General features: G+C 37.6%; 2 protein-coding genes and 1 pseudogene across 4 annotated transcripts; 2 read left to right on the top strand and 1 right to left on the bottom strand.

The window, feature by feature from the left end:
* The first annotated feature begins 1,753 nt into the window (after nucleotides 1-1,753).
* On the top strand, nucleotides 1,754-4,245 carry LOC144556612 (leucine aminopeptidase-like). The gene is made up of 4 exons (XM_078304992.1): nucleotides 1,754-2,795; nucleotides 2,897-3,130; nucleotides 3,203-3,529; nucleotides 3,696-4,245. The coding sequence occupies exons 1-4, from the start codon at nucleotides 1,827-1,829 to the stop codon at nucleotides 3,984-3,986; spliced, it is 1,821 nt and encodes a 606-aa protein (XP_078161118.1). The 5' UTR covers nucleotides 1,754-1,826; the 3' UTR covers nucleotides 3,987-4,245.
* A 10,843-nt stretch (nucleotides 4,246-15,088) lies between these two features.
* Nucleotides 15,089-19,223, top strand: LOC144556613 (leucine aminopeptidase-like). Of its 2 annotated transcripts, XR_013512484.1 has the most exons (6): nucleotides 15,089-16,164; nucleotides 16,266-16,499; nucleotides 16,572-16,898; nucleotides 17,087-17,400; nucleotides 17,967-18,194; nucleotides 18,710-19,223. XR_013512484.1 is itself a non-coding variant. In XM_078304993.1 (4 exons), the coding sequence occupies exons 1-4, from the start codon at nucleotides 15,196-15,198 to the stop codon at nucleotides 17,375-17,377; spliced, it is 1,821 nt and encodes a 606-aa protein (XP_078161119.1). In that variant the 5' UTR covers nucleotides 15,089-15,195; the 3' UTR covers nucleotides 17,378-17,915. The 2 variants fall into 2 exon arrangements, 1 of the variants encoding a protein (XP_078161119.1); XM_078304993.1 differs by lacking the exons at nucleotides 17,967-18,194; nucleotides 18,710-19,223 and having other exon boundaries at nucleotides 17,087-17,915.
* Nucleotides 19,224-20,852: 1,629 nt separating this feature from the next.
* On the bottom strand, nucleotides 20,853-24,264 carry LOC144556375 (histone-lysine N-methyltransferase, H3 lysine-9 specific SUVH6 pseudogene; annotated as a pseudogene). The gene is made up of 2 exons (XR_013512356.1): nucleotides 24,192-24,264; nucleotides 20,853-23,261 (listed from the first exon to the last, which is right to left on the bottom strand). The product of XR_013512356.1 is annotated as a histone-lysine N-methyltransferase, H3 lysine-9 specific SUVH6 pseudogene (transcript).
* Nucleotides 24,265-24,672: the final 408 nt, after the last annotated feature.

Genomic DNA, 24,672 nt, shown 5'->3' with positions numbered 1-24,672 from the left:
TAGATACAAAATTATTGTTTTTCAGAAAATTGTGAATCATATAAAAACAATGATTTGTACATAAACATATCTTAAAAAATATAGTAAAAAATTTCAAAAATATACAATTTGATCTCTAAGCACATTTAAACATGGATATTATGTTGAGCGGTTCAGATCTTTTGTTTGAACTTTAAAATCGAAGATAAAGATGTTGAAATACGATTGGAGCATGAAGCAATTAGGCATTTGAGCCCTCCTCGTAAAATTTATTATATAAGTTATATATAAGTTATACAAGGGAGGATAATTTGATAAGAAGTAAAATATAATTATAATGAAGCAGATTTATTATTTAAAATACGTAAATTTATTGTATATAGGAATGACGACCTATGGAACTTTTTTAAGTGAAAGAAAATGTAAATAAAAATTGTAACATTTGCACTATAGGGTGGCTGGCATCCTATTTAAATCTCAGGTGTACGGAAACAGAAAGAGTACCTTATTTTCAATCAATATAGTAAGATCGTAGACAAGGAGAACGATCCAATTATTTATGGATCGGAGGCGTGATAGAGAGGGATGATGCATCATATTTTTAATATTGACTTTATCATTCAATAAATCTTAAATTCTTTTAGTACTTATTGCATTCTTTTATTTACAACTAAAATTTTCTGTAAAATTTTATTATTTCATAAATTTTATAAATTTTTTTTCAAAATATACATCCCCATGTGCATTGACATACTAAAAAAACATTTATAATGATAAACAGTCGCACGATAATTAAAGCTGATGAACACAAAGAAAATATATTATTTTAATAATTATATTATAACTTAGACACATCACATACATTTCATTTGAATAAGAAGAGATAAGAATACTATACGATAAGAAAACAGAAATAAAACGGTTAAAAAGTATAAATAACATGATCACATAATATAGAGACTTTAATATTTTTTGTTTGAAGAATTACAAGTTAGCATTTGTGGTGCTGGTGGTGAGTATTGATGTTTTTACTAGTGTACTGATGTAGTGCACTAGTAAAACAAATTATATTTGTTTATATTTGTTTTTACTAGGGTGCTGATGTTTTCACTGTTGTGTTAATTTACCAAATTTCTCAATGTTCAAATTAACATTCTAATAAAACATGAATTCTTATTTAGTTTTTACTGGAAGAGTCTTAAGCAATAATTATCTTTTTACGTTTTAATTCTTTTGTAACTTTTGTGGACTTCATTGCAATTAATAGTCCATTTCTCAATATGGTTTGTTCTATCTTATCTCTCTTTTTTTGTTTTTTTGAAAGAAGTTTGTTCTATCTTATCACAAGATTTATTGTATCAAATAGATTAACATTTGCATAATGAGAGTCCGTTCAGAAATTACTGTTCACGTAGGAAAAATAAAATTCACTCTGATTGAATTTTTTTTTCTCACATAAACAATAAAAATCAGTTTAAAAATTTGATATTTCTTTTCGTATTCTCATTCCTACGTGCACGCAACAGGCCCTGAAAATGTTATCTATCAGTTCCAATCCCAAAAAGAATAAAGTGAAACTGGTTTATCTCATCATCCATCTACAAAAAAAAATTTAAATAATAGCTTATTATGCATAATATGACCTTTCTGACTAGATTCAAAAATTACACAAAAGGACCAATTAAACACTATTTTTTCCTTTCTTTCCAAAAGAATAAAAAAAAGAGAGGGGGAAAGAGAACAATGATTCCTAAAGGCTGAAACACGATACAGAGGGGGCAAACTTCGAACAGTTGAATAAATCAGACCCCTCTCGAACCAGATCCAGCAGCGGCGAGATCGCAACCATGGCTCCGGTGGATCCACACTCGTACACTGACGGGGACACGCCGCTGGTGACCCACGTGGCGCTCACTCTCTTCCTCGACTTTGCCACCTGTTCTCTCCACGGCTCTGCCCTTCTCACACTTTCCGCTCCCCACATCGGTTCTCTTTCCCTCGACACTCGCTCTCTCACCATTCATTCCGCTCTCGATCCTTCATCCTCTTCCCCTCTTCCCTTCTCCCTCTCTCCTCCTGATACCGTCTTAGGTTCCCGCCTTTCCCTTTCCCTCCCTTCTCTCACCTCTTCAATCCTTATTTCCTTCTCCACCACCAAATCCTCCGCTCTCCACTTCCTCTCCCCCTCTCAGGCTGCCTCCTCTCTCCCTTACGCTTACACTCAGTGTCAGTCTGTCCATGCTCGCTCACTCTTTCCTTGCCATGACACCCCTGCTGCTCGCATCCGGTTCTCTGCCCTTCTTAATATTCCAACCTCCCTCTCTGCCGTCATGGCCGCTCGCCACGTCTCCCGCCATGATCCCCTCCCTGCTGAAGCCGGTGTTGCCTGCCCTGATTCCCTCTGGTGCGCTCCTGGCCGTGTTGTTGAGCAGTTCGTCATGGATCAGCCCATCCCTCCTTACCTATTTGCGTTCGCTGTTGGGGAGATTGTCTACCGTGACATCGGCCCTAGAACCAGGGTCTATGCGGGGCCTTCCATCGTCGACGAGGCTGCTAGTGAGTTTGCCGGGACTGAGGAGATGATCCGGGCCGGAGAGAAGCTCTTTGGGCCGTACGAGTGGGAGAGGTTTGATTTGTTGGTACTGCCTATGAGCTTCCCTTACGGTGGCATGGAGAACCCCAGGATGGTGTTCCTAACACCGACTGTAATCAAAGGGGATGCTGCGGGGGCTCAGGTTGTGGCCCATGAGCTTGCGCATAGCTGGACAGGCAATCTAATTACCAACAAGACTAATGAGGATTTCTGGCTCAATGAGGTTTGTATCAATTAGTTCATACTTGATTTTGAATTTATCATCAACACAATACAATGTAGATATTAATTATTAATTAATTATGCTACTGCATGGTGGGGTAGGGATTCACGACGTATGCGGAGAGGAGGATAGTGGAGGTGGTGCAGGGAGAAGAGAGGGCTGCACTGAACATGGGCATCGGATGGAGGGGACTGAACCGCACGGTGGAGAGATTTCAGGACAACTTGGAGTTCACCAAACTCAAGCCTTGCATGCAAGGGGTCGACCCCGATGACGTCTACTCCGAGATCCCCTACGAGAAAGGCTTCCAGTTCCTCTGGCGCATTGAACGTCAGGTATTTATCATTTATTGCATATTTAGTGACACCGTCATGTCTTACAATTGCTCATGTGAGACATTTTTATAGATCGGGAGGTCAGCATTTGACGAGTTTACCAAGAAGTACATCTCAACCTTCAAATTCCAGTCCATCGACACTGAAACATTTATCGACTTTCTCAAAGCCAACGTGCCGGGAATAGAGAACCAGATTGACCTTCGCTTGTGGATCGAAGGAACTGGAATCCCACCTGACGCTATGGAACCGGTCTCGGATATCTACAACAAGATTAAAACTCTGGCCTCGGAGTTCAAAACTGGGAAGATGCCGAGAGAGGATGAGGTGGCCCAGTGGAATGGCCAGGAGTGGGAGCTTTACTTGGAGAGCTTGTCTTCTGATGTTGAGCCTTCCCAGGTTCCATATTTTTGTTTGTTTTGTTTTTTTATTTATTATTGACCTTTCTAATATGCCTGCCATAATTGTTACTGGTAGTGGGTTTTGTTTCAATTGTAAAAGAATCATTGAAAATTTTTACTACCTGCACTCTCACACCAAAATGCTATTATCTTTCTCCTTTTAGGTAGTGGCACTGGATGAACGGTACAGGCTATCAGAGAGCAGGGATTGGGAGGTGAAGGTGGCGTTCCTCCAGTTGGCGATCTCAGCTGGGTGCAAGGAGTACTATGCGGAGGCGGAGAGGTCGCTGAAACAAGTGGGGAGGATGAAATACCTGAGGCCGCTTTACACTGCTCTAGCCAAGTGCTCTGACGAAGGCAGGATGCTGGCCCGTGGGATATATGCTGAGTCGCGCAACTGCTACCATCCCATCGCTCAAGGGGTTGTCGAGTCGATATTGTCGAAGCATGCTTAGTCGAATTGCTATGCCTTTGACTTGTAGGTTTCTGACTTGGAAGAGTCCACTTAGGTATCGGTTTTTGGATTGATATGGTAGGGAACATGCCAATTAGATCTCCTTTCTCCATACCTCACACAGTGTTGTCTCGTTTTTGTAATAATAATGTTCAAAAGTAAATTTGATGCTTCTTGGAGCAGTTAAAAGACTCTTATGAGTAAACATATATTAATTTTAACCACGATGGAACAAGTTATTGAAATGCTGATTCTCTGTAATATATAGTGTAGTATTGATTACTGATGAATGATGTTAAAGGTTAGGTATCAGCTCTTACAAGATTCGCTGCTGAGATCCATTATAAATTTAACCATTGTCACTGACATGGCATTTTTCTTAATTAAGCAAAGGGGGTACTATGGAGCAGTGTTGTAAATAACGGTATGCACTTGTCGGATGGATATGGTACTGCTAAGTGATTAATCGGAAATAATTGGCCGATAAATTGGGAAAATTTGTGACAGTTTGTGTCACCACCAACAATTAATTGGCCGATTAATCGGCTTAAATGGCCGTGTTTTACAACACTGCTGCTATGGAGTACATAGACAATGGGAATTTAATATCTCTGGTGCATATATTGCCACATTCCTTACCTTTCCTTATTCGCCTACCCATTTTAAAGGCCAAATGTCCCGTGATTCTCAAACTGATGCAATGAAGATCAATGGAAATGATTCATATTTAATCATCCTTTTAATGCACTTGACCAGTCAAAGTTTATAATTGAAACATCATATTTTATATCAATAAAATCATACAACAGAATCTACTATCAAACTGAGTAGATCAGTTAAATTTTCTATTTGGATTATCAGGCTGTACCTGATGAGGCTATGAAAAGGCTGAAATTTGCATCATGCATATATGCCCTTCAAAAAGGCCTTTTGTCTTCTCTATCATTTCTTGTAGAAATAGATAATACTGAATGAATTACAATGGTTACTGTTGCCAATCTTGTTATGTTGCTAAAATCATATGATTCTGAACTCAGAAAGTAAATTTGCACTGTTCTTGTGTTTTTTTTTCCCTACCTGATACGTCATGTCCTGGGGTGACAGGCCGTACCGTCTCGAGGCTGGCTTGAGATGGAGAGAGGAATGAGTGTAAGTAGTGATTGGTAAACGGGCCGGGCAAAACCCGGGCACGGACACGGGTAGCCACAGTCACGGGCGTCACGGGCACACGGGTACAACGGGCCGGGCATCATGGTTTTTTTTTTTCAAAAATCCTGCCCTGCCCGTTTAATACCCGTGCCCGTCACGGGTTCGGGGGCAGGACGGTCCGGGTACGGGGGGCCGGGCGGTCCGGTCCGGGTCCGGACCGGTTTTTTTTTTTTTTTTTTTTCTGTTTCTATTTTTTTTTCGTTTTTTTTTCTGTTTTTTTTTTTTTTTCTGATGACAGTATGGTGCCACACAGTGTAGAAATGACCCCAGTCAGTTTTTTAGAAATTAAGTTTGAAGTTTTAGTAGCTTCATACTGCGCTTGTTGCTCTAGTTTTACAGTAATCTTATTAATTAGAATTTGTATATAAGCTCAATTTTTTATTTTATTTTGTAATTGGTGTAATCAATGGCTGCTTTGCTGCCGTTGTAACCCCTGCCAGTAGTTGATAATGCATCTCAGTTTGTTACTTGAGTTAGCTAGTATCCAGTAATACTTGAGATGCATTTGATTGTCTTGGAAATTCCAGATTCGAGTTTACAAGGTCCCTTTAGTGTTGATTAATTTAAATAACACAATACGGATCTTCTAACATTTTATCTGTAGTTTCAACTAATATAAATAGCACACTAACTCACATTTTATATGTAGCTTCAAATAATATTAATAAATAGCACACTAATAATTATATATCCATCATTATTCCTTAATAATAGGATATGAAATTGGATGTTGTTTTATTTAAATAAGCAGTCTTGATCTGTTTGAATCTCTCAAATAAGTATCATACATACAAGCCAAGCAGAGCCTAATTCACAGAGCATTAATTTTCCAAAGGTATTCAATTTTTGAAATATTTGACAAAGACTTTGCACATCTTTCAATTACAACAAAGACCACAATTCTAACTTATTACAAATAATATCAAATTAAAAAAAAATTAAAGGTGGATATCCACTAACAACGGTTTATCTTGACAATATTCTTAACAACACTATCTTAAATCAGATAACAAAAAAAATTGAATAAGTTAACATGCTATTTTCATTATAGATTACTAGTGTATCAATTTATATACTATTTCATTATCATTTGAAATCACCTCAATAAATCTTCACATATATATATGGGGAAATTGGTTCCATGCCACTCCAAAATTGTGAATTTAGAAAAATGCCACTCCAAAATTTCAGTTTTGTTAAATGCCACTCCAAATCTCATTTATTAAGAAAAATGCCACATTAAATAGTTAATGACTAAAACGCCCTCCTCTTCTTCTCTAGCAAAACACACACCTCCTCTTCTTCTCCAGCAAAATGCACACAGCTTCAAAAACTTGAAAGAGCTTAATTAAATAGGATATGCGCCCTATAATCTCACTGTGCAACAGCTTTAGCGCAGAAACAGAAGCAGATCTGACTCTCGCCGCATTTTTGAAGAAATTGATTAGTTATTCTTCATGAAAATTATGCATTATTGTTCCAGATATATGCATATCAAAAAACATGAAAGAAATTGATTTATCATCTAAATACAAAAAACATAGGAAAAGATGCATAAACAAAAAAAGGGAACACTTGACAAAATATAAACTCATTTATCATCTAAATACAAAATTCTCAAATTTCCAGCTTAAAATTTCTCATAACATGAACAAATCAACTCCCACCCTCCCGGCATCAGTTTTGTGGCTTGATGAATTGACAAGTACAGAAGGCTCAACACTCGTCCCTGCACCTGACCTGAAACCAGGAACAGAAAATCAATAAAATAACTTGAGCTCACTAAAAACAAAGATATTTCTTAATTTAGCTGACTAGTATGGGGCATACACTATGCAGCAGAAAAATCAAAATTAATTAACATGAGTCAATTAATAATCTCAAATAAAAGTATGGGGCATACACTATCCCACTGGAGCAGCACAACCAGCGTACCAATCACAGTACTGTTACCGAGGAGGATACTGGTACCAAGTGGCTGCAGCACCAAGGAAGGGGGAAAAATCTCTTTTTTCTTGCAATTTTCTTTACTTTTCTTTTTTCTTGCAAACACTTTTATTTCTTATTTAGCATTTGATTGAATTGTGGGTAACTGTCACACCATTGATTATGCTGGGATAAGTTGACCACTTGAAAGAACTTGTCCATACAAAAAATAAATTTGATTTTTTTTAGTTGCATTAAAGAGAAGACCAGTACCTCATAACAAATCCATGCAACAAATAACACAATGGTGACACTGAGTGCATTTGTGAACTTCCGTTGACCCCCATATGCTGATCCACCGAGTGATTCTCTATCTTTGACGTCAAAAATTATAGCTTGGACTTTTAGTGAGTCAGGTGGTGCCGAGAGGACAGAGGTCGCTGGAGAAGGAGAGGATCGGGAAGATGGTGGCGCCGAGAGAAAGTTCATCGTTCGAGGTGGCGCCAGAGCTGGGTTGCGTGAGAGAGAGAGAGGGGGTGTGTGTTTTGCTGGAGAAGAGGAGGAGGGCGTTTTAGTCATTAACTATTTAATGTGGCATTTTTCTTAATAAATAAAATTTGGAGTGGCATTTAACAAAACCGAAATTTTAGAGTGGCATTGTTCTAAATTCACTATTTTGGAGTGGCATGGAACCAATTTCCCCTATATATATATATATGAGGAGGGATCCACTTACAACAACAATTTTGAGTTACATCTTACACTATTTCTAAACCATTGGATCTATTATAATCAAATGGCCCAGATCAATTTACAAATTTCGCTGGCGCTATCTCGGAACTGGACCGTCCAGTTGCCAATTCCCCCGCTATATTTTTTTTATGCGAACTGTATTTCCCCTTTCTCTCTCCAACGCAATTTGAAAATACTCTCTCCGACGCGAACTGGATGACGCAATTTGAAAACCTTGGTGTAATCTCTCCGACACGATTTGGATTCCAACCCTTCGCTCTCTCTCTCTGACCTCACGCTATCTAGTAGAAATTTCGCAGGTAGTATACTTAATAAATTCCTTCTATTGATGACAGACGCAAGAAACATCTATTCTCCTAAAATTGCATCTTGATTGACTGTATTGCTTTTAATAGATTTTGTATGAATACTTAAGTGAATGCTAAAGTTAATATATTTTGTTATATTATTATTGTTGTACTTGTGTTGTTATTCTAATTTACTGATTTGAGCATGACTTCTTTTGTTGTGATTCTATTTTTCTGATTTCAGCTTTTGAAAATACAAAAACTGGTACACAGAAAAAAAAAAATCAGACATCAGTTAGAAACATAAATTAAAAGGGCATCTAGAGATCAAATTTAGTGAAAATATTTCACAAGGTAATAGAAGACATCGCCATGAGTACATAGAAACAAGTTTCACATTTTTTGGATTTTTTTACAATTTTTGGTGAAGGTTCAAAGTTCAGCTTTTGAAAATACAAAAACTGATACGCAAAAAAAACGAAAATCAGACATCAATTAGAAACATAAATTAAAAGGACATCTAGAGATCAAATTTAGTGAAACTGTTTCACAAGCTAATAGAGGACATCGCCATGAGTACATAGAAACAAGTTTCACATTTTTTGGATTTTTCTACAATTTTTTGTGAAGATTCAAAGTTCAGCTTTTGAAAATACAAAAACTGGTACGCATGCAGAAAAAACGAAAATCAGACATCAGTTAGAAACATAAATTAAAAGGGCATCTAGAGATCAAATTTAGTGAAACTGTTTTACCAGCTAATAGAGGACTTCCCCATGAGTACATAGAAACAAGTTTTACATTTTTTGAATTTTTCTACAATTTTTGGTGAAGATTCAAAGATCAGCTTTTGGAAATACAAAAACTGATACGCAGAACAAACCAAAATCAGACATCAGTTAGAAACATAAATTAAAAGGGCATATAAAGATCAAATTTACTTCCATTTAACAACTTCATATTGAAAAATTACATCTCAAAAGAATCCATATCCTAAAAAGTAATAAGCTTAATTACAACATCTAAGCATAACAAAAAAAATATAACACAAAAAAATAACAACACAATAGAAACATCACAAGTTGTCATATAAACAATTTTACATAAGAACTATACAAAAAACTTTAGTTATCATATAAACATCACAAGTTGTTAGCCTTTATGTGATTCTTCTATATCATCCGCATTCAAATTCATCATCTCATCCCTCAAATATGTTGGCATATTTCTACATCTCCAAAAAATAACTTAACAGTGGCAGTCAAGGAAAATTTATATCATGGTCCCTCTCAAGAACCCTAGATCCATAGCTCTAGACCGCGTGCATATGAGCAGGTGTACATGAGACGCAACGCTGACTCCTCCCTCTGATCATCATACATTACCCAATCCAACTCGCAAGCCACTTTTCTTTTCCGAAGAACATCTCTTGTCATAATTTTTTCTTTTAAGATGGTGTATCTGACAATTCGCACGGTTGGTGCTTTGGCCTGCCACACTTCTCTAAAATTGCAAGTAATCCTTCCTCCTGTGAGCATTTTATAGATTGATTTAGAGGTGTAATTACCCGAACTCACAAGAGATAAGTTTCAACAGTGTTAAAAAGCAGTAACAAAGTCATCCCCTCTACTAGGGTTTCCAAATCAGATTGGTACATAGTCATAATAATTAATGAATTACCGATATATTGGTATTATTCAGAACTACCATTAGGTAAAATTAAAGTATGCACTACTTGAATTGTGCAACTATGATAATAAAATTTATATTTGGAGCACTGTATATTTAGGTATCAACTCATCATTCTTGTTACTTTGCATTTCTTTCAATTATTGCTAGTTGCATTTCTTCCAATAAGCTGTTTTTCTGCAATTTGCTTACCATTGTTGTTACAGAACCAAAGAAACCCTATTTTCTATCTTATTATGCATTTTAATCCAAAATTTTCTCTTTTACCCTTTTCTTCTCATTTCTTTTGCAAAAATTCAGCTATCAAAACTCAATTGTAAATTGAGTTCATTACATCCTACATGAACAAATATATAAAATGTGCATGCTCAAATCACCATAAGTATGTGAAATTTTCAACAATTGATGCCAAATATTACCACATAAAATTAAACAACAAAGTTACTCGAAAAAACCAATACCTTATCAACAACGGTTTGGAGCAAATAAAGGTTCTTTTGTTCCAGCACAGAAATTTCCAACCGAAGTGCGTTTGACACCTCCGACGGCAGAGAGACAGATGAGGCGCGGAGGCAAGAGAAAAGTAAGCGGAGGAGAGGCGAGGTCGTGGAAGAGAGAGGAGGGTTCGGTGCGGTGCCGAGAGAGGAGAGGCGAGGTCGTGGAGGAGAGGATTGGGTCGGGGTGGAGAGGACAGGGCGCACCGTCTAGGTTTTCGCTACTTGGGAGTTTTCGCGAGAGAGAGAGAGGGGTCCGGAGTTTCATTAACTGGATGTTAGAGTGAGGTTTGGGGGGTGTTTATTTAACTGGACGTGTCCAGACCATAGAGAGATGAATTTCAGCGACAAATTTTCATAGATGTGCATCATTTTTAAAGCAGATCCAAAGGTCAATAAATAGTGTCAAAATGTTGTAACTCAGAATTGTTGTAACTCGATCCCTCCTCTATATGTATATATGAATCATTGTTAATTTTATATTTATTTGATGAGCTGCAAAACTTATATTAAATTTCATCATTTTTCATATATGTGATATGTATTAAGTACATATTATATTGTATTTGTCATATTTGAAAACTATAAATAATATTCTATAATTGTGAACATTGTCAAATTAATATGTTGTCAAGGAATCCCCCACCATAATTTTTTTTAAGGGAAGTATCTACTGTTAGGTTAGTTCACATTAGCAGAGTAATTAAGAATAATACACAACATATTCAGTTAAGAAAAAGTTGTACAATATAGGAAAAAGAAGAGAAATATAATCTCTCTTTAAAAAACAGAAATAAAAAAAACAGAACTTACAAAACAGAAATAAAAAAAAACAGAATTTAAAAAACAGAAATAAAAAAACAGAATTTAAAAAACATAAATAAAAACCATTATTTAAAAAAAAAACGAGTAGGGGTCCGGGTCCAAGTAGGGAATGGGGGGGGGGGATTTTGGTTTAAAATTTGAATTTTAAACCAAAAGTAAAAAAGTAAAAAAAAAAAAAAAAAAAAAAAACTGTCACGGGTTCACGGGCACGGGTACGGACTCACGGATATGAGTTCAAGGGTATGGGGGTCCGGGTTCTCACGGGTTTTTTTTTTCAAAAAACCGGGTCCGGCCCGTTTAATATCCGTGCCCGTGTACCCGTGCCTCGGGCACGGACGGACCGGTCCGGGTTGAGCCCCGGGGCATTTACCAAACACTAAGTGTAAGGTGTTCGGACTCTAATTTCTAGACTCCTTGTGCTGTGTAAATTTGTGAACTCCCTTTTCGGCCAAATCTGAGCTTTTTATAGGCCAGCCTCTTTTTTTTTTTTTTTTTTTTTTTTTTAAGGCAGAAGCCCATTTCATATTACTGAAATTGGATAATTACAAAATTAGTTTTAGTGTACCCTCCAAACAGGGAACACCTCAACTGAGAGTAGATAATATCAAGCCACAAAAACAGCAAATAGTTCATACAACAACCATAATAAAACTAGAGCTAAAGTCCAAAAATATTTCAGATTAGCTAAAACTAAGCCACTCATAAGGGGGCTAAGGTAAACTAGATAAGTAGAGCAAAATGGTGAATCTTTCTTCATCTGCCATCAAGTGGCCTCGGAGCCCTCAGCAGGAGGTTGGAGCACTACCATGGAGAGAGGCATGAACTGACTAATTGGAATGGCATCCTCAACGATGGGGAGCCACTCTTCAACCGATTCTTTGGTCTTCTTCTTCAGCATACCTATCCAATACAAGCATAAAGATTTTATCAGCATAATAATTGTTCTAGCTGTTTTAGCTGGAATATTATTAAAACACATTTCATTTCTATTTTTCCAAAGAGACCATGTAACAGCACTTAAAACAATTAGAAAACCTATTCGATTCACAAGAGTAAGGGAGTAAGCAAACTGAATCAAACTATCCCAGTTGTGCCAGAGGTGCATTACCTCTTGACTTTTCCCTAGCCAAAACCAAATCTGTTGAGCTAAATCACATTGTAAGAATAAATGATCTACTGTTTCAAGCTGACCACATAAATGGCATCGAGTGTCACCTGTCCAACCTTTTTTAGTAAGGTTATCTTTGGTCAGAATTAAATTGTGGGAAACTAACCACATGAAGATCCTTATTTTAGGGGGTATTGGTAATAGGCCAGCCTCTTACGACAATGTAGTGTCAATTCTGCCTGAAGATTGTACGAAAGCAGTTAGACGAGGTCTATGCTACAATTAAATGCTTATCTGAAAGGTAATTTACGAGATTATAAGAACATCTGCCAAACTTAGTCAAAAGTTTGTCTTTGTCATTTCTTTTGCTAGTTTGTCACAGTAATATCATTTGGGGCCCACTTGCCAGTAGTAATCAGAATGATTTATTTAATTGCTCCTAGGAATTTGATCGGGGAAACATTAATAAATATTCTGCAATACCAGTCAAGAATTAAATATACTGTGAATAAATGTATAAAATATAAAAAGTATCCTATATTTTTCCTTTGTTACCGATATGCTTTGTTTGATGATGCTAACATTGCCCTTTTTCCTTTGAAGGGTATTATGGGTATTTTGGCATAAATTAGGTTAGTAGCGATAGTGATTATATATTTCTCAATAAGAGTATGATATTTTTCAGGGCCTCTAATGATTTATTCCTAGTCAATATTGGTTAATTTAAAGAGAATTTACATCCTAATAACACAATCTCTTTAGACCCTTTATATCATGTTCAATTTGTCAATCGAATCCTGATGCCAATGATCAATGAAGCCTTCTATACACTTTACACAGGTGTGGCCATAAAAGAAGACAGACACTGGCATGAAATTGGGTACTAACCACCCAATGGGCCCATTGGAGCTAGCTGATTTTATTGGGTTGGATGTGTCTTTCTATACTAACAGTGCTCCATAATGGGCTTGGAGATGTCAAGTACCTCCTGTGTCCGTTCTAGTGCAGCTAAAGTAAAACCACAATCTTCACTTTAGAATTGTTCAATAATTCAGAGCTCATAAATCATAATAAACACCTTTAATTAATAAGTTGGTTTAATAAAGGGGAGGGGTTGATTTTAAGGGGGGACAATAAATTAAGTTGAGGCAAATAAAACCTGCATAAATCTTAAAGCACAAGCTGAAGGTGTTTCGGGAAAGTGGAAATACTGATTAATTAAGTATGAGCAATTATGCATTGCTTATCTTCCTATGTGATTAAGTGGACATTGCTCTTTTGTTGATTTAGTTATTTGATTTTTTTTTTTTTGGCAAATGTCAATCACGACAAGGCACGTGATCCGAATTTTTTTTTTTTTGAAAAGTTTTGCAGAAGCTATAAAGTTGTGAGTAGAGTTCGAACTCTCGACTTTTGTTGAGTAACTACATTTCTAAAATTTTTTTTTTTCTAGCCAACTACACTACTGATTCATTTCCCACATAACCTAAGTCACGACGTGACTAATCACAAAACACATACATCCTTTAGGGCATGTCCGGCGGAAACGAAAATGGGCTTGGATTCGGATCTTATTTGAATGGCCGAAATATTGTGCGCGTGGGAAACAGAAAGTGTATCTCGTTTTCAACCAATATAGTAAGATCGTAGACAAGGAGAACGATTCTATTATTTATGGATCGGAGGCATGACAGAGAGGGATGATGCATCATATTTTTAATATTGACTTTATCATTCAATAAATCTTAAATTCTTTTAGTACTAATTGAATTCTTTTATTTACAACTAAAATTTTCTGTAAAATTTTATTATTTCATAAATTTTATAATTTTTTTTTCAAAATATACATCCCCATGTGCATTGACATACTAAAAAAACATTTATAATGATAAACAGTCGCACGATAATTAAAGCTGATGAACACAAAGAAAATATATTATTTTAATAATTATATTATAACTTAGACACATCACATACATTTCATTTGAATAAGAAGAGATAAGAATAATATAGGATAAGAAAACAGAAATAAAACGGTTAATTAAAAAGTATAAATAACATGACATAATATAGAGACTTTAATATTTTTTGTTTGAAGAATTACAAGTTAGCATTTGTGGTGCTGGTGGTGAGTATTGATGTTTTTACTAGTGTACCGATGTAGTGCACTAGTAAAACAAATTATATTTGTTTTTACTAGGGTGCTGATGTTTTCACTGTTGTGTTAGTTTACCAAATTTCTCAATGTTCAAATTAACATTCTAATAAAATATGAATTCTTATTTAGTTTTTACTGGAAGAGTCTTAAGCAATAATTATCTTTTTACATTTTAATTCTTTTGTAACTTTTGTGGACTTCATTGCAATTAATAGTCCATTTCTCAATATGGTTTGTTGACTTTGTTCTATCTTATTTTTTTTTTTTTTAAAGAAGTTTGTTCTATCTTATTCTTATCACAAGATTTATTGTATCAAATAGATTAGCATTTGCATAATGAGAACCTGTTCGAAAATTACTGTTTACATAGGTAAAATAAAATTCACTGAGACTAAATTTTTTTCTTTCACATAAACAGTAAAAATCAATTTAAAAATTTGATATTTCTATTCTTATTTTCATTTCTACATGCACGCTGAACAGGCCCTGAAAATGTTATCTATCAGTTCCAATCCCAAATAGAATACAGTGAAACTGGTTTATCTCATAATATGACCTTTCTGACTAGATTCGAAAATTACACAAAAGGACCAATTAAACACTATTTTTTCCTTTCTTTCCAAAAGAATAAAAAAAAAGAGAGGGGGAAAGAGAACAATGATTCCTAAAGGCTGAAACGCGATACAGAGGGGGCAAACTTCGAACAGTTGAATAAATCAGACCCCTCTCGAACCAGATCCAGCAGCGGCGAGATCGCAACCATGGCTCCGGTGGATCCACACTCGTACACTGACGGGGACACGCCGCTGGTGACCCACGTGGCGCTCACTCTCTTCCTTGACTTCGCCACCTATTCTCTCCACGGCTCTGCCCTTCTCACCCTTTCCGCTCCCCACATCGGTTCTCTTTCCCTCGACACTCGCTCTCTCACCATTCATTCCGCTCTCGATCCTTCATCCTCTTCCCCTCTTCCCTTCTCCCTCTCTCCTCCTGATACCGTCTTAGGCTCCTGCCTTTCCCTTTCCCTCCCTTCTCTCACCTCTTCAATCCTTATTTCCTTCTCCACCACCAAATCCTCCGCTCTTCACTTCCTCTCCCCCTCTCAGGCTGCCTCCTCTCTCCCTTATGCTTACACTCAGTGTCACTCTATCCATGCTCGCTCACTCTTTCCTTGCCATGACACCCCTGCTGCTCGCATCCGGTTCTCTGCCCTTCTTAATATTCCAACCTCCCTCTCTGCCGTCATGGCCGCTCGCCACGTCTCCCACCATGATCCCCTCCCTGCTGAAGCCGGTGTTGCCTGCCCTGATTCCCTCTGGTGCGCTCCTGGCCGTGTTGTCGAGCAGTTCGTCATGGATCAGCCCATCCCTCCTTACCTATTCGCGTTCGCTGTTGGGGAGATTGTCTACCGTGACATCGGCCCTAGAACCAGGGTCTATGCGGGGCCTTCCATCGTCGACGAGGCTGCTAGTGAGTTTGCCGGGACTGAGGAGATGATCCGGGCCGGAGAGAAGCTCTTTGGGCCGTACGAGTGGGAGAGGTTTGATTTGTTGGTACTGCCCATGAGCTTCCCTTACGCTGGCATGGAGAACCCCAGGATGGTGTTCCTAACACCGACTGTAATCAAAGGGGATGCTTCGGGGGCTCAGGTTGTGGCCCATGAGCTTGCACATAGCTGGACAGGCAATCTAATTACCAACAAGACCAATGAGGATTTCTGGCTCAATGAGGTTTGCATCAATTAGTTCATACTTGATTTTGAATTTATCATCAACACAATACAACGTAGATATTAATTATTAATTAATTATGCTACTGCATGGTGGGGTAGGGATTCACAATGTATGCGGAGAGGAGGATAGTGGAGGTGGTGCAGGGAGAAGAGAGGGCTGCACTGAACATGGGCATCGGATGGAGGGGACTGAACCGCACGGTGGAGAGATTTCAGGACAACTTGGAGTTCACCAAACTCAAGCCTTGCATGCAAGGGGTCGACCCCGACGACGTCTACTCCCAGATCCCCTACGAGAAAGGCTTCCAGTTCCTCTGGCGCATTGAACGCCAGGTATTTATCATTTATTGCATATTTAGTGACACCGTCATGTCTTACAATTGCTCATGTGAGACATTTTTATAGATCGGGAGGCCAGCATTTGACGAGTTTACCAAGAAGTACATCTCAACCTTCAAATTCCAGTCCATCGACACTGAAACATTTATCGACTTTCTCAAAGCCAACGTGCCGGGAATAGAGAACCAGATTGACCTTCGCTTGTGGATCGAAGGAACTGGAATCCCACCTGATGCCATGGAACCAGTCTCGGATATCTACAACAAGATTAAAACTCTGGCCTCGGAGTTCAAAACCGGGAAGATGCTGAGAGAGGATGAGGTGGCCCAGTGGAATGGCCAGGAGTGGGAGCTTTACTTGGAGAGCTTGTCTTCTGATGTTGAGCCTTCCCAGGTTCCATATTTTTGTTTGTTTTGTTTTTATTTATTATTGACCTTTCTAATATGCCTGCCATAATAGTTACTGGTAATGGTACTGGTACTGGTACTGGTAGTGGGTTTTGTTTCAATTGTAAAAGAATCATTGAAAATTTTTACTACCTGCACTCTCCCACCAAAATGCTATTATCTTTCTCCTTTTAGGTAGTGGCACTGGATGAACGGTACAGGCTATCAGAGAGCAGGGATTGGGGGGTGAAGGTGGCGTTCCTCCAGTTGGCGATCTCAGCTGGGTGCAAGGAGTACTATGCGGAGGCGGAGAGGTCACTGAAACAAGTGGGGAGGATGAGATACCTGAGGCTGCTTTACACTGCTCTAGCCAAGTGCTCTGATGAAGGCAGGATGCTGGCCCGTGGGATATATGCTGAGTCGCGCAACTGCTACCATCCCATCGCTCAAGGGGTTGTCGAGTCAATATTGTCGAAGCATGCTTAGTCGAATTGCTATGCCTTTGACTTGTAGGTTTCTGACTTGGAAGAGTCCACTTATAATATGAGTGTCATTTCAGTCTATATAACACCAACTTTAAAACCTGTCAAATCGAGTTCAAATGGTGAATCCAAACCGTTCAAACCGATTTACTTCATTAGTTGTGCGTTTACATGTAAAATTTATAAGTTTTTGAGTTTATTTTGTATCAAGTCAAGTGGTCAAATGTTTAAGTTTTTAAGTTAATTTTAATACATTCATTTTTGAATTTTTTTGCCGCTTGATTTGTTACTAAAATAACTCGAAAATATAAAAAGTTTGCATGTAAACGCAGCACTCATAAAGTAAATTAATTTGAACGGTTTGGATTCACCAATTGAACTTGATTTGATAGGTTTTAAAGTTGGTGTTATATAGACTGAAATGACAATGATGTTATATTAGCCATACTCGATAATACTGAATGAATTACAATGGTTACTGTTGCCAATCTTGTTATGTTGCTAAAATCATATGATTCTGAACTCAGAAAGTAAATTTGCTCTGTTCTTGTGTTTTTTTTCCCTACCTGATACGTCATGTCCTGGGGTGACAGGCCGTACCGTCCCGAGGCTGGCTTGAGATGTAGAGAGGAATGAGTGTAAGGTGTTCGGGCTCAATTTCTAGACACCTTGTGCTGTGTAAATTTGTGAACCCTCTTTTCGGCCAAATCTGAGCTTTTTATAGGTCAGCCTCTTACTGTCGTGTAGTGTCAATTCTGCCTGAAGATTGTACGAAAGCAGTTAGACGAGGTCTATGCTACAATTAAATGCTTATCTGAAAGGTAATTTACGAGATTATAAGAACATCTGCCAAACTTAGTCAAAAGTTTGTCTCTGTCATTTTTTTTGCTAGTTTGTCACAGTAATATCATTTGGGGCCCACTTGCCAGTAGTAATCAGAATGATTTATTTAATTGCTCCTAGGAATTTGATCAGGGAAACATTAATAAATATTCTGCAATACCAGTCCAGAATTAAATATACTATGAATAAATGTATAAAATATAAAAGTATATCCTATATTTTTCCTTTGTTACCGATATGCTTTGTTTGATGATGCTAACATTGCCCTTTTTCCTTTGAAGGGTATTATGGGTATTTTGGCATAAATTAGGTTAGTAGCGATAGTGATTATATATTTCTCAATAAGAGTATGATATTTTTCAGGGCCTCTAATGATTTATTCCTAGTCAATATTGGTTAATTCAAAGAGAATTTACATCCTAATAACACAATCTCTTTAGACCCTTTATATCATGTTCAATTTGTTAATATGAATATTATTCTGCATTTGTAGGATGGGAAAGATTGTTATATGCTCGCAAAATTTCCCTGGTCACTTTCATTGTCAATCGAATCCTGATGCCAATGATCGATGAAGCCTTCTATACACTTTTCACAGGTGTTGCCATAAAAGAAGACAGACACTGGCATGAAATTGGGTATCAACCACCCAATGGGCCCATTTGAGCTAGCTGATTTTATTGGGCTTGGAGATGTCAAGTACCTCCTGTGTCCGTTCTAGTGCAGCTAAAGTAAAACCACAATCTTCACTTTAGAATTGTTCAATAATTCAGAGCTCATAAATCATAATAAACACCTTTAATTAATAAGTTGGTTTAATAAAGGGGAGGGGTTGATTTTAAGGGGGGACAATAAATTAAGTTGAGGCAAATAAAACCTGCATAAATCTTAAAGCACAAGCTGAAGGTGTTTCGGGAAAGTGGAAATACTGATTAATTAAGTATGAGCAATTATGCATTGCTTATCTTGCTATTCGATTAAGTGGACATTGCTTTTTTGATTCAGTTATTTGATTTTTTTTTTTTTTTGGCAAATGTCAATCACGACACGGCACGTGATCTGATTTTTTTGAAAAGTTTTGTAGAAGCTGTAAAGTTGTGAGTGGAGTTCGAACTCTCGACTTTTGAGTAACTACAGTTCTAGAATTTTTTTTTCTAGCCAATTGTACTACTGATTCATTTCCCACATAATCTAAGTCACGACGTGACTAATCACAAAACATATATACATCCTTTAGGGTATGTCCGGTTGCCAGGTGGGAATGAAAATGGGCTTGGATTCGGATCTTATTTGAATGGCCGAAACATTATGCGCGTGGGAAAAAAAAGTTCACTTTGAGTGAATTTTTTTTCCCCATGGACACAGTGGTAGCCGAACAGGCCCTTTCTCTGTCTACTGTACATTGATTTATGTTAGAATTTTGTATCCATTTGAAATATTTAGTAGTTGGACTTATGACTTGCGTCTGTGTGACTACGTTTCCTATCATTCAAGCATGAAAAGGACCCTGATCTTTTAGTTTGAACCATCCAATTTAAAATGATTGTGATGGATGTGAATCTGATCCGTTCAATTCAGATCGGATGGTTCAAAGCCCAAAAAAAATATAGCCCTACTTTCTTAGCAAAAGAGGAAATCCGTTTGGACTTGCCAATATTATAGATAACTAGTGCCTTAAATTTGAACTATTTTTTTTTCTAAATCAAAGTCAGGGGATTATTCTCTAAAACTGAAATAGTTTACAAGCATGAATTAATAACAAACAAGCTCTCCCATATAGCCTTAAATTTGCACCAAAATTGCATCACGAGATTTAAATGTTAAAATGAATTTAGACCTTAAAATCCCCTAAGGTAGCTTAAATATTGAATTTAAATATGTATCATCTGATCAGCTTTGGCAGAAATATTAAAGGGTCCTATGATTTTTTTAAATTTATCTTGATTTGTTCGGATTCTTATCAGATGGTCTGAATTCAAATTCAAACTCAAAATTTTAATTTTTAGAGACCCGGGCCCTCTCTCTTCTACGGACAAAAGATAATACAACTGTGCTCCACAAATTGAAAAAAAAAAAAAAAATACAGTCCTTGTGTATTTTATAAATATTTTTTGAGAAAATTCATGTATTAGTAGAAAAATTTTATATTTAAAGGATTTAAAATAGTGCAAAAGGGTACTAACTATAACTAAAAAAATTGCCTGTGCATCCTCTTTTTAATATTATGAAAGGCAAAGCAAATTATATCTTAACGTTTGATAATCACATCACATTGCTTTTTGATACTGAGCAGGGTTCCCTAAAATATGATACAAACAAACACTTTGTGTTTAATTCGAAGATTTCATAATCAAAATAAAATATCTGAATTTATGATATTGATGTATATAATATATTTAAATGATTAATTTAACATGTTTTACCTATAAGCATGACCACCTGCTTTCCATTTTAAAATATTATCAGAATACATTGTTTCCATCAAATATGCAATTGTTCCAATAAACAATGGATTAGGCCAAAGAACACTTGCTATTGTTCAAGTGCTTCCTGGCTATTCTAGAGAACTAAAAACAAGTTCAACAGACCAATTTACTGTTAACAACATATATTGGGTCAGAGTTAGCAAAAGTAACAGCAACAGATAACAAAAAGTAAACATAATATTAGCCATATTTCTAACACCTATTATATTCCAAACACCAACTGAGAAAACACAAAAGGGAACAGCAGAACCTACCAAACTAATAGAGCCTACCCTTGCACTCTGACGCACCACAATAACACTCTTTAGCCTTCACAAAGCCGTCAGAGTAACAGGCCGCCCCTATGCCGTAGTTGTAGTCATAAGTCAGCTCCTTCAGAGGAGGGATATTCTCATGCGCGAAGAACATAATGTGTGGCATCTTCTTGTCATCATGATCAAACAACACGTTTTGCACATACAGATTAGGAGAACAACTGTGGTTTATGAACCGACCCACGTTCCCCATCTCCAAAGCATCTATACTGTACCCCTCTGACAAGCTGCCCCCCTCGTCAGTGCTAGGCCACCCGATGTTGAAACGGTACTCGTCATTCTTCCTCTTCTCTGCCACCTGGTCATGCAACAGCTCCCCTATGTACTCACACACAAAACTGCCTGAAGGGATCGAGCTCAGAGAACGCACTCCCCAGCCCCGCCTCTTGGTCTTGAATACTTCCAACGGGAACTTGATGCCGTGCTGGCTGACCCGGTTGTAGCATGAGGGAGGGCACCCACACATGGGCCCACACTCATATATCAGCGTCTTTGGCTGGACAATAGCTCCGTTGAAGTTGAACGGGATCTGGCCCCCGTTCTTAGACACACAGGAGCAGGTTTTCGCATTAGAGCACAGACCATTGCAATTGCATCCCTTGGGTCGGCTTTTCTGGAACCAGGGCCGGTGTACTGTTTTGGTGATGTACTGGAACTGTTGTAAATTGTCGGTGTCAATGGTGTTTATAACACTGATAGGAAGTTTTTCTCGGCCCAGGGATATATCCTTTGAGCACAACCCTTCCCGCACCTTCTTCCTCTGCACCTTTTTCAACTTGCTCCAGTTCAGTTCGGGTTGCCCTTCCAGCCGCTTCAGCCGAAACCGGAACTCAACTACAGTCTTTGGTACTCCTCCTTTAACCATATGAGTCACATTCTCAGGCCAGTACGTCTCGACCTCATAAAGTCCGTCATAAGTATAAGTCTCCTTGCGTGAGTTGCCAATGTTCTGCCCATGTATGACCCGTACTGGTGTTTTCGTCTTTATGCTGTTTTTGAGGGCGAGATTGACCCCCCTTAGCTTCTGATCTTCATACTCGGTATGACCGGGCTTCCCAGTCGGCTTCCCTCCAGCACCAGTATAAATCAACACATTTTCACTCTCTATATCATCTGAATAACCGCCAGAAGCGACAATACTAGTGGCTATGTGTATGCCATTCCACAATGTGCAGCCAATGCCACCTCGGAGAGGCAGGTGGAGTCCCAAAACAGAGAACTCGGCCCGGTAGCGGTACTCATCTCCGACCTCAACCCCTGGCACAGCACCAACAACTGGTTTGTCTCTGTTTAGTGTCTCATTTTGTTCTTTCAAGATAGTGAAAGTTCTCAGGTCAATTCGGTTTCTTTTAATATCTGTAGGCTTACCAGATTCAACCTCTCGCAACAGTTGCCGGGATATTATTTGAAATAGCTGCAAGCACCTTTTCACCTTTGCTCTTGGGTCTGTCGGTCTATCATCCTTCTTAGGTCCAAAATAGGTAGTGCTTTTCTTAGCAATCCTCTGATGGTGCTTGATGTTTGATAGAACATGACGATACAATGCTGAAAAAGATTTCTTCGCTGAGATCCTAGAGGAGAAATTTCGGGATTGTCGAATGGCACGCCTACCATACTCCTCCAGATCCTCATTCCCTGATTCATGCCTATACATACGGGGAAAATTGGGGTTGTGCTTGATGCCAACCCGTTTCTTAGAGATGACTTTCACGAGAGACTTTTTGCTTGGGAGTTGGTTATTGATGCCTGTTCTTTCCTTGGCTCTTTCACTTGGTCTCTTAACAGATGGTACAATTGTTTTAGATGCTTCTTCTTTTTTCTCCTTACACCGAAGTTTTAACTCAATTGGTTTCACCACCTTGTTGTGCTTGATCCCAACCTCCTTACTGTTTCCATTCATGCCATTAATCTTTTCACATTGTTCTCTTTTACTACCGAAACCAGCCACAGTGAAACCTAGATCTCGACCACAGCACTGTGGGTACCGACGAATTGCAGAAATGGTCCTTCTCTTAGGAGGTGGGTACACCTTTGAGCTCATCCACCACCGATCAAACGCACCATCATTCTCTAATAAAGATTTACTGTTTTGCCCCTCGACAACAAGAGGCTCTCCTACTGATATCGACTTTCGCTTCAGATTTTTAGCCAATGGTACGTCAGAAAACTTGTGTGACAGCTCCTTCATGACCGCTTCGTCCATTCTATCTCGGCTAAATAGAAAGAAGACCTAGTATTAATTGTGCTGCAAGAGAAATAAACAGGAGTTAAAACAATAGCAAACAACGACTCCAATACGTTAGAACAAAATCACAAGCTGTTTTTTTTTTTTTTTTTTTGTAAAAGGAGCCACAACTTTGTGTATGCCATAAATTTGCCACCACCTTTTTTTATGTCAAAATAGAAAGTTCAAACAAGGAAACAGATATGTTTATATCAACCTTCATAAAAAAAAGCTGCATGCACTTCAAAATTTATATATTTTTTAGTTCATTCCACAACATTTTTTTTAACCTGAACACGTCACCACTCTCACAGTGAATATTAACACCAACATTTTGAATTCTTCTTATTTTGAAAAAGTATTGTAAAAAAAAAAGACAATAACTTGTGGCATTAAAAATTGTGCAAAACTTTTCTCCTTGTTAAACATAACCAACCAAGACTTGTCAATTTGTAACCTATAACTGTGCTTCACAAGGGAGCAACAATCGAACTAAATTAAACACTAGTTCTTTCAGAAAGTGGTATTGTCTCCTAGATAAGAATCAGGATCATGTTTTGGAGTGAGATAAAGTAAGGTATGAGAAAATAATTCTTATCTCTACTCTTACTTAGTAAGAGTTCCATTTTTTCACTTTATCCCAATCTCAAACAAAAACAAAAGGATTAGTTATTGGATTAATCTAGTACCAAGCTACAAGTGCAAGATCCCTAAACAAAAAACCAAAACAACTACAGATCTGAAGTTTTATGGCAATAAATTCAAAATACAGTTCTGATCAAGTTAGTTTAGGTCTAGCTACATCAGATCTAAACAAACAACAAGAAAAAGAAGAGACAAAACAATAGCAAACCCTACATTATCGCTATTCCAACTCTACCGCCATCAAACACACACATTAACTAATCTACATAGAAAATAACAACAAAGAATAGAGAGTAGAGATACTACCTTGATGATGAAGGAAGTCTATGCCACCATTGCTCAAGCTCTATTTCGCTTAATTTTGGCGTTACAAAAGTGGCTTTAAGGATTTGAGAAGTGGAGAAACTGGAGGGAAGGTTTTAGATAAACGAGGAATTCGTATCACCTAAGGTAACAGAATATTTATATTTAGATCTTGAGCGTTCAATTAAAATCCACACGACTATTAAACCAGACATATTCCAATCTGACGGTCTTGATCTAAACAGAAATATTTTGTTACTTCAGAGATTGATTCAGCAAGGAGGGGTTTTGGCTCATTATAACCGCTTGCACCGAAAAAGCACTGAGACTGAGATTTGCCTTTCGGTGTACACGTTAATTATTGAACCAGACTAGATAAAATCACGGCGGAGATGGAGATAGTTATTAATTAGTTGTAAAACAATTCAAAAAGTTATTAATAAATTTACAAAGGTGAAGAAGGTTAAATATCACTAACATTTTT

The sequence above is a fragment of the Carex rostrata genome, chromosome 7 (genome assembly GCF_964058835.1).
Source record: "Carex rostrata chromosome 7, lpCarRost1.2, whole genome shotgun sequence".
Taxonomy (NCBI): Eukaryota; Viridiplantae; Streptophyta; class Magnoliopsida; order Poales; family Cyperaceae; genus Carex; species Carex rostrata.
The sequence above is the reverse complement of the archived record's forward strand: the minus strand, read 5'-3'. Positions and strand labels throughout refer to the sequence as shown.

Bases quoted from the DNA above. Each gene is read 5' to 3' on its own strand.
- LOC144556612 (XM_078304992.1), top strand. From the start codon at position 1,827: ATGGCTCCGGTGGATCCACACTCGTACACTGACGGGGACACGCCGCTG. The intron at 2,796-2,896 runs GTTTGTATCAAT...ATGGTGGGGTAG, and splicing joins AGGATTTCTGGCTCAATGAG to GGATTCACGACGTATGCGGA. The intron at 3,530-3,695 runs GTTCCATATTTT...TTCTCCTTTTAG, and splicing joins CTGATGTTGAGCCTTCCCAG to GTAGTGGCACTGGATGAACG.
- LOC144556613 (XM_078304993.1), top strand. From the start codon at position 15,196: ATGGCTCCGGTGGATCCACACTCGTACACTGACGGGGACACGCCGCTG. The intron at 16,165-16,265 runs GTTTGCATCAAT...ATGGTGGGGTAG, and splicing joins AGGATTTCTGGCTCAATGAG to GGATTCACAATGTATGCGGA. The intron at 16,500-16,571 runs GTATTTATCATT...ACATTTTTATAG, and splicing joins TCTGGCGCATTGAACGCCAG to ATCGGGAGGCCAGCATTTGA.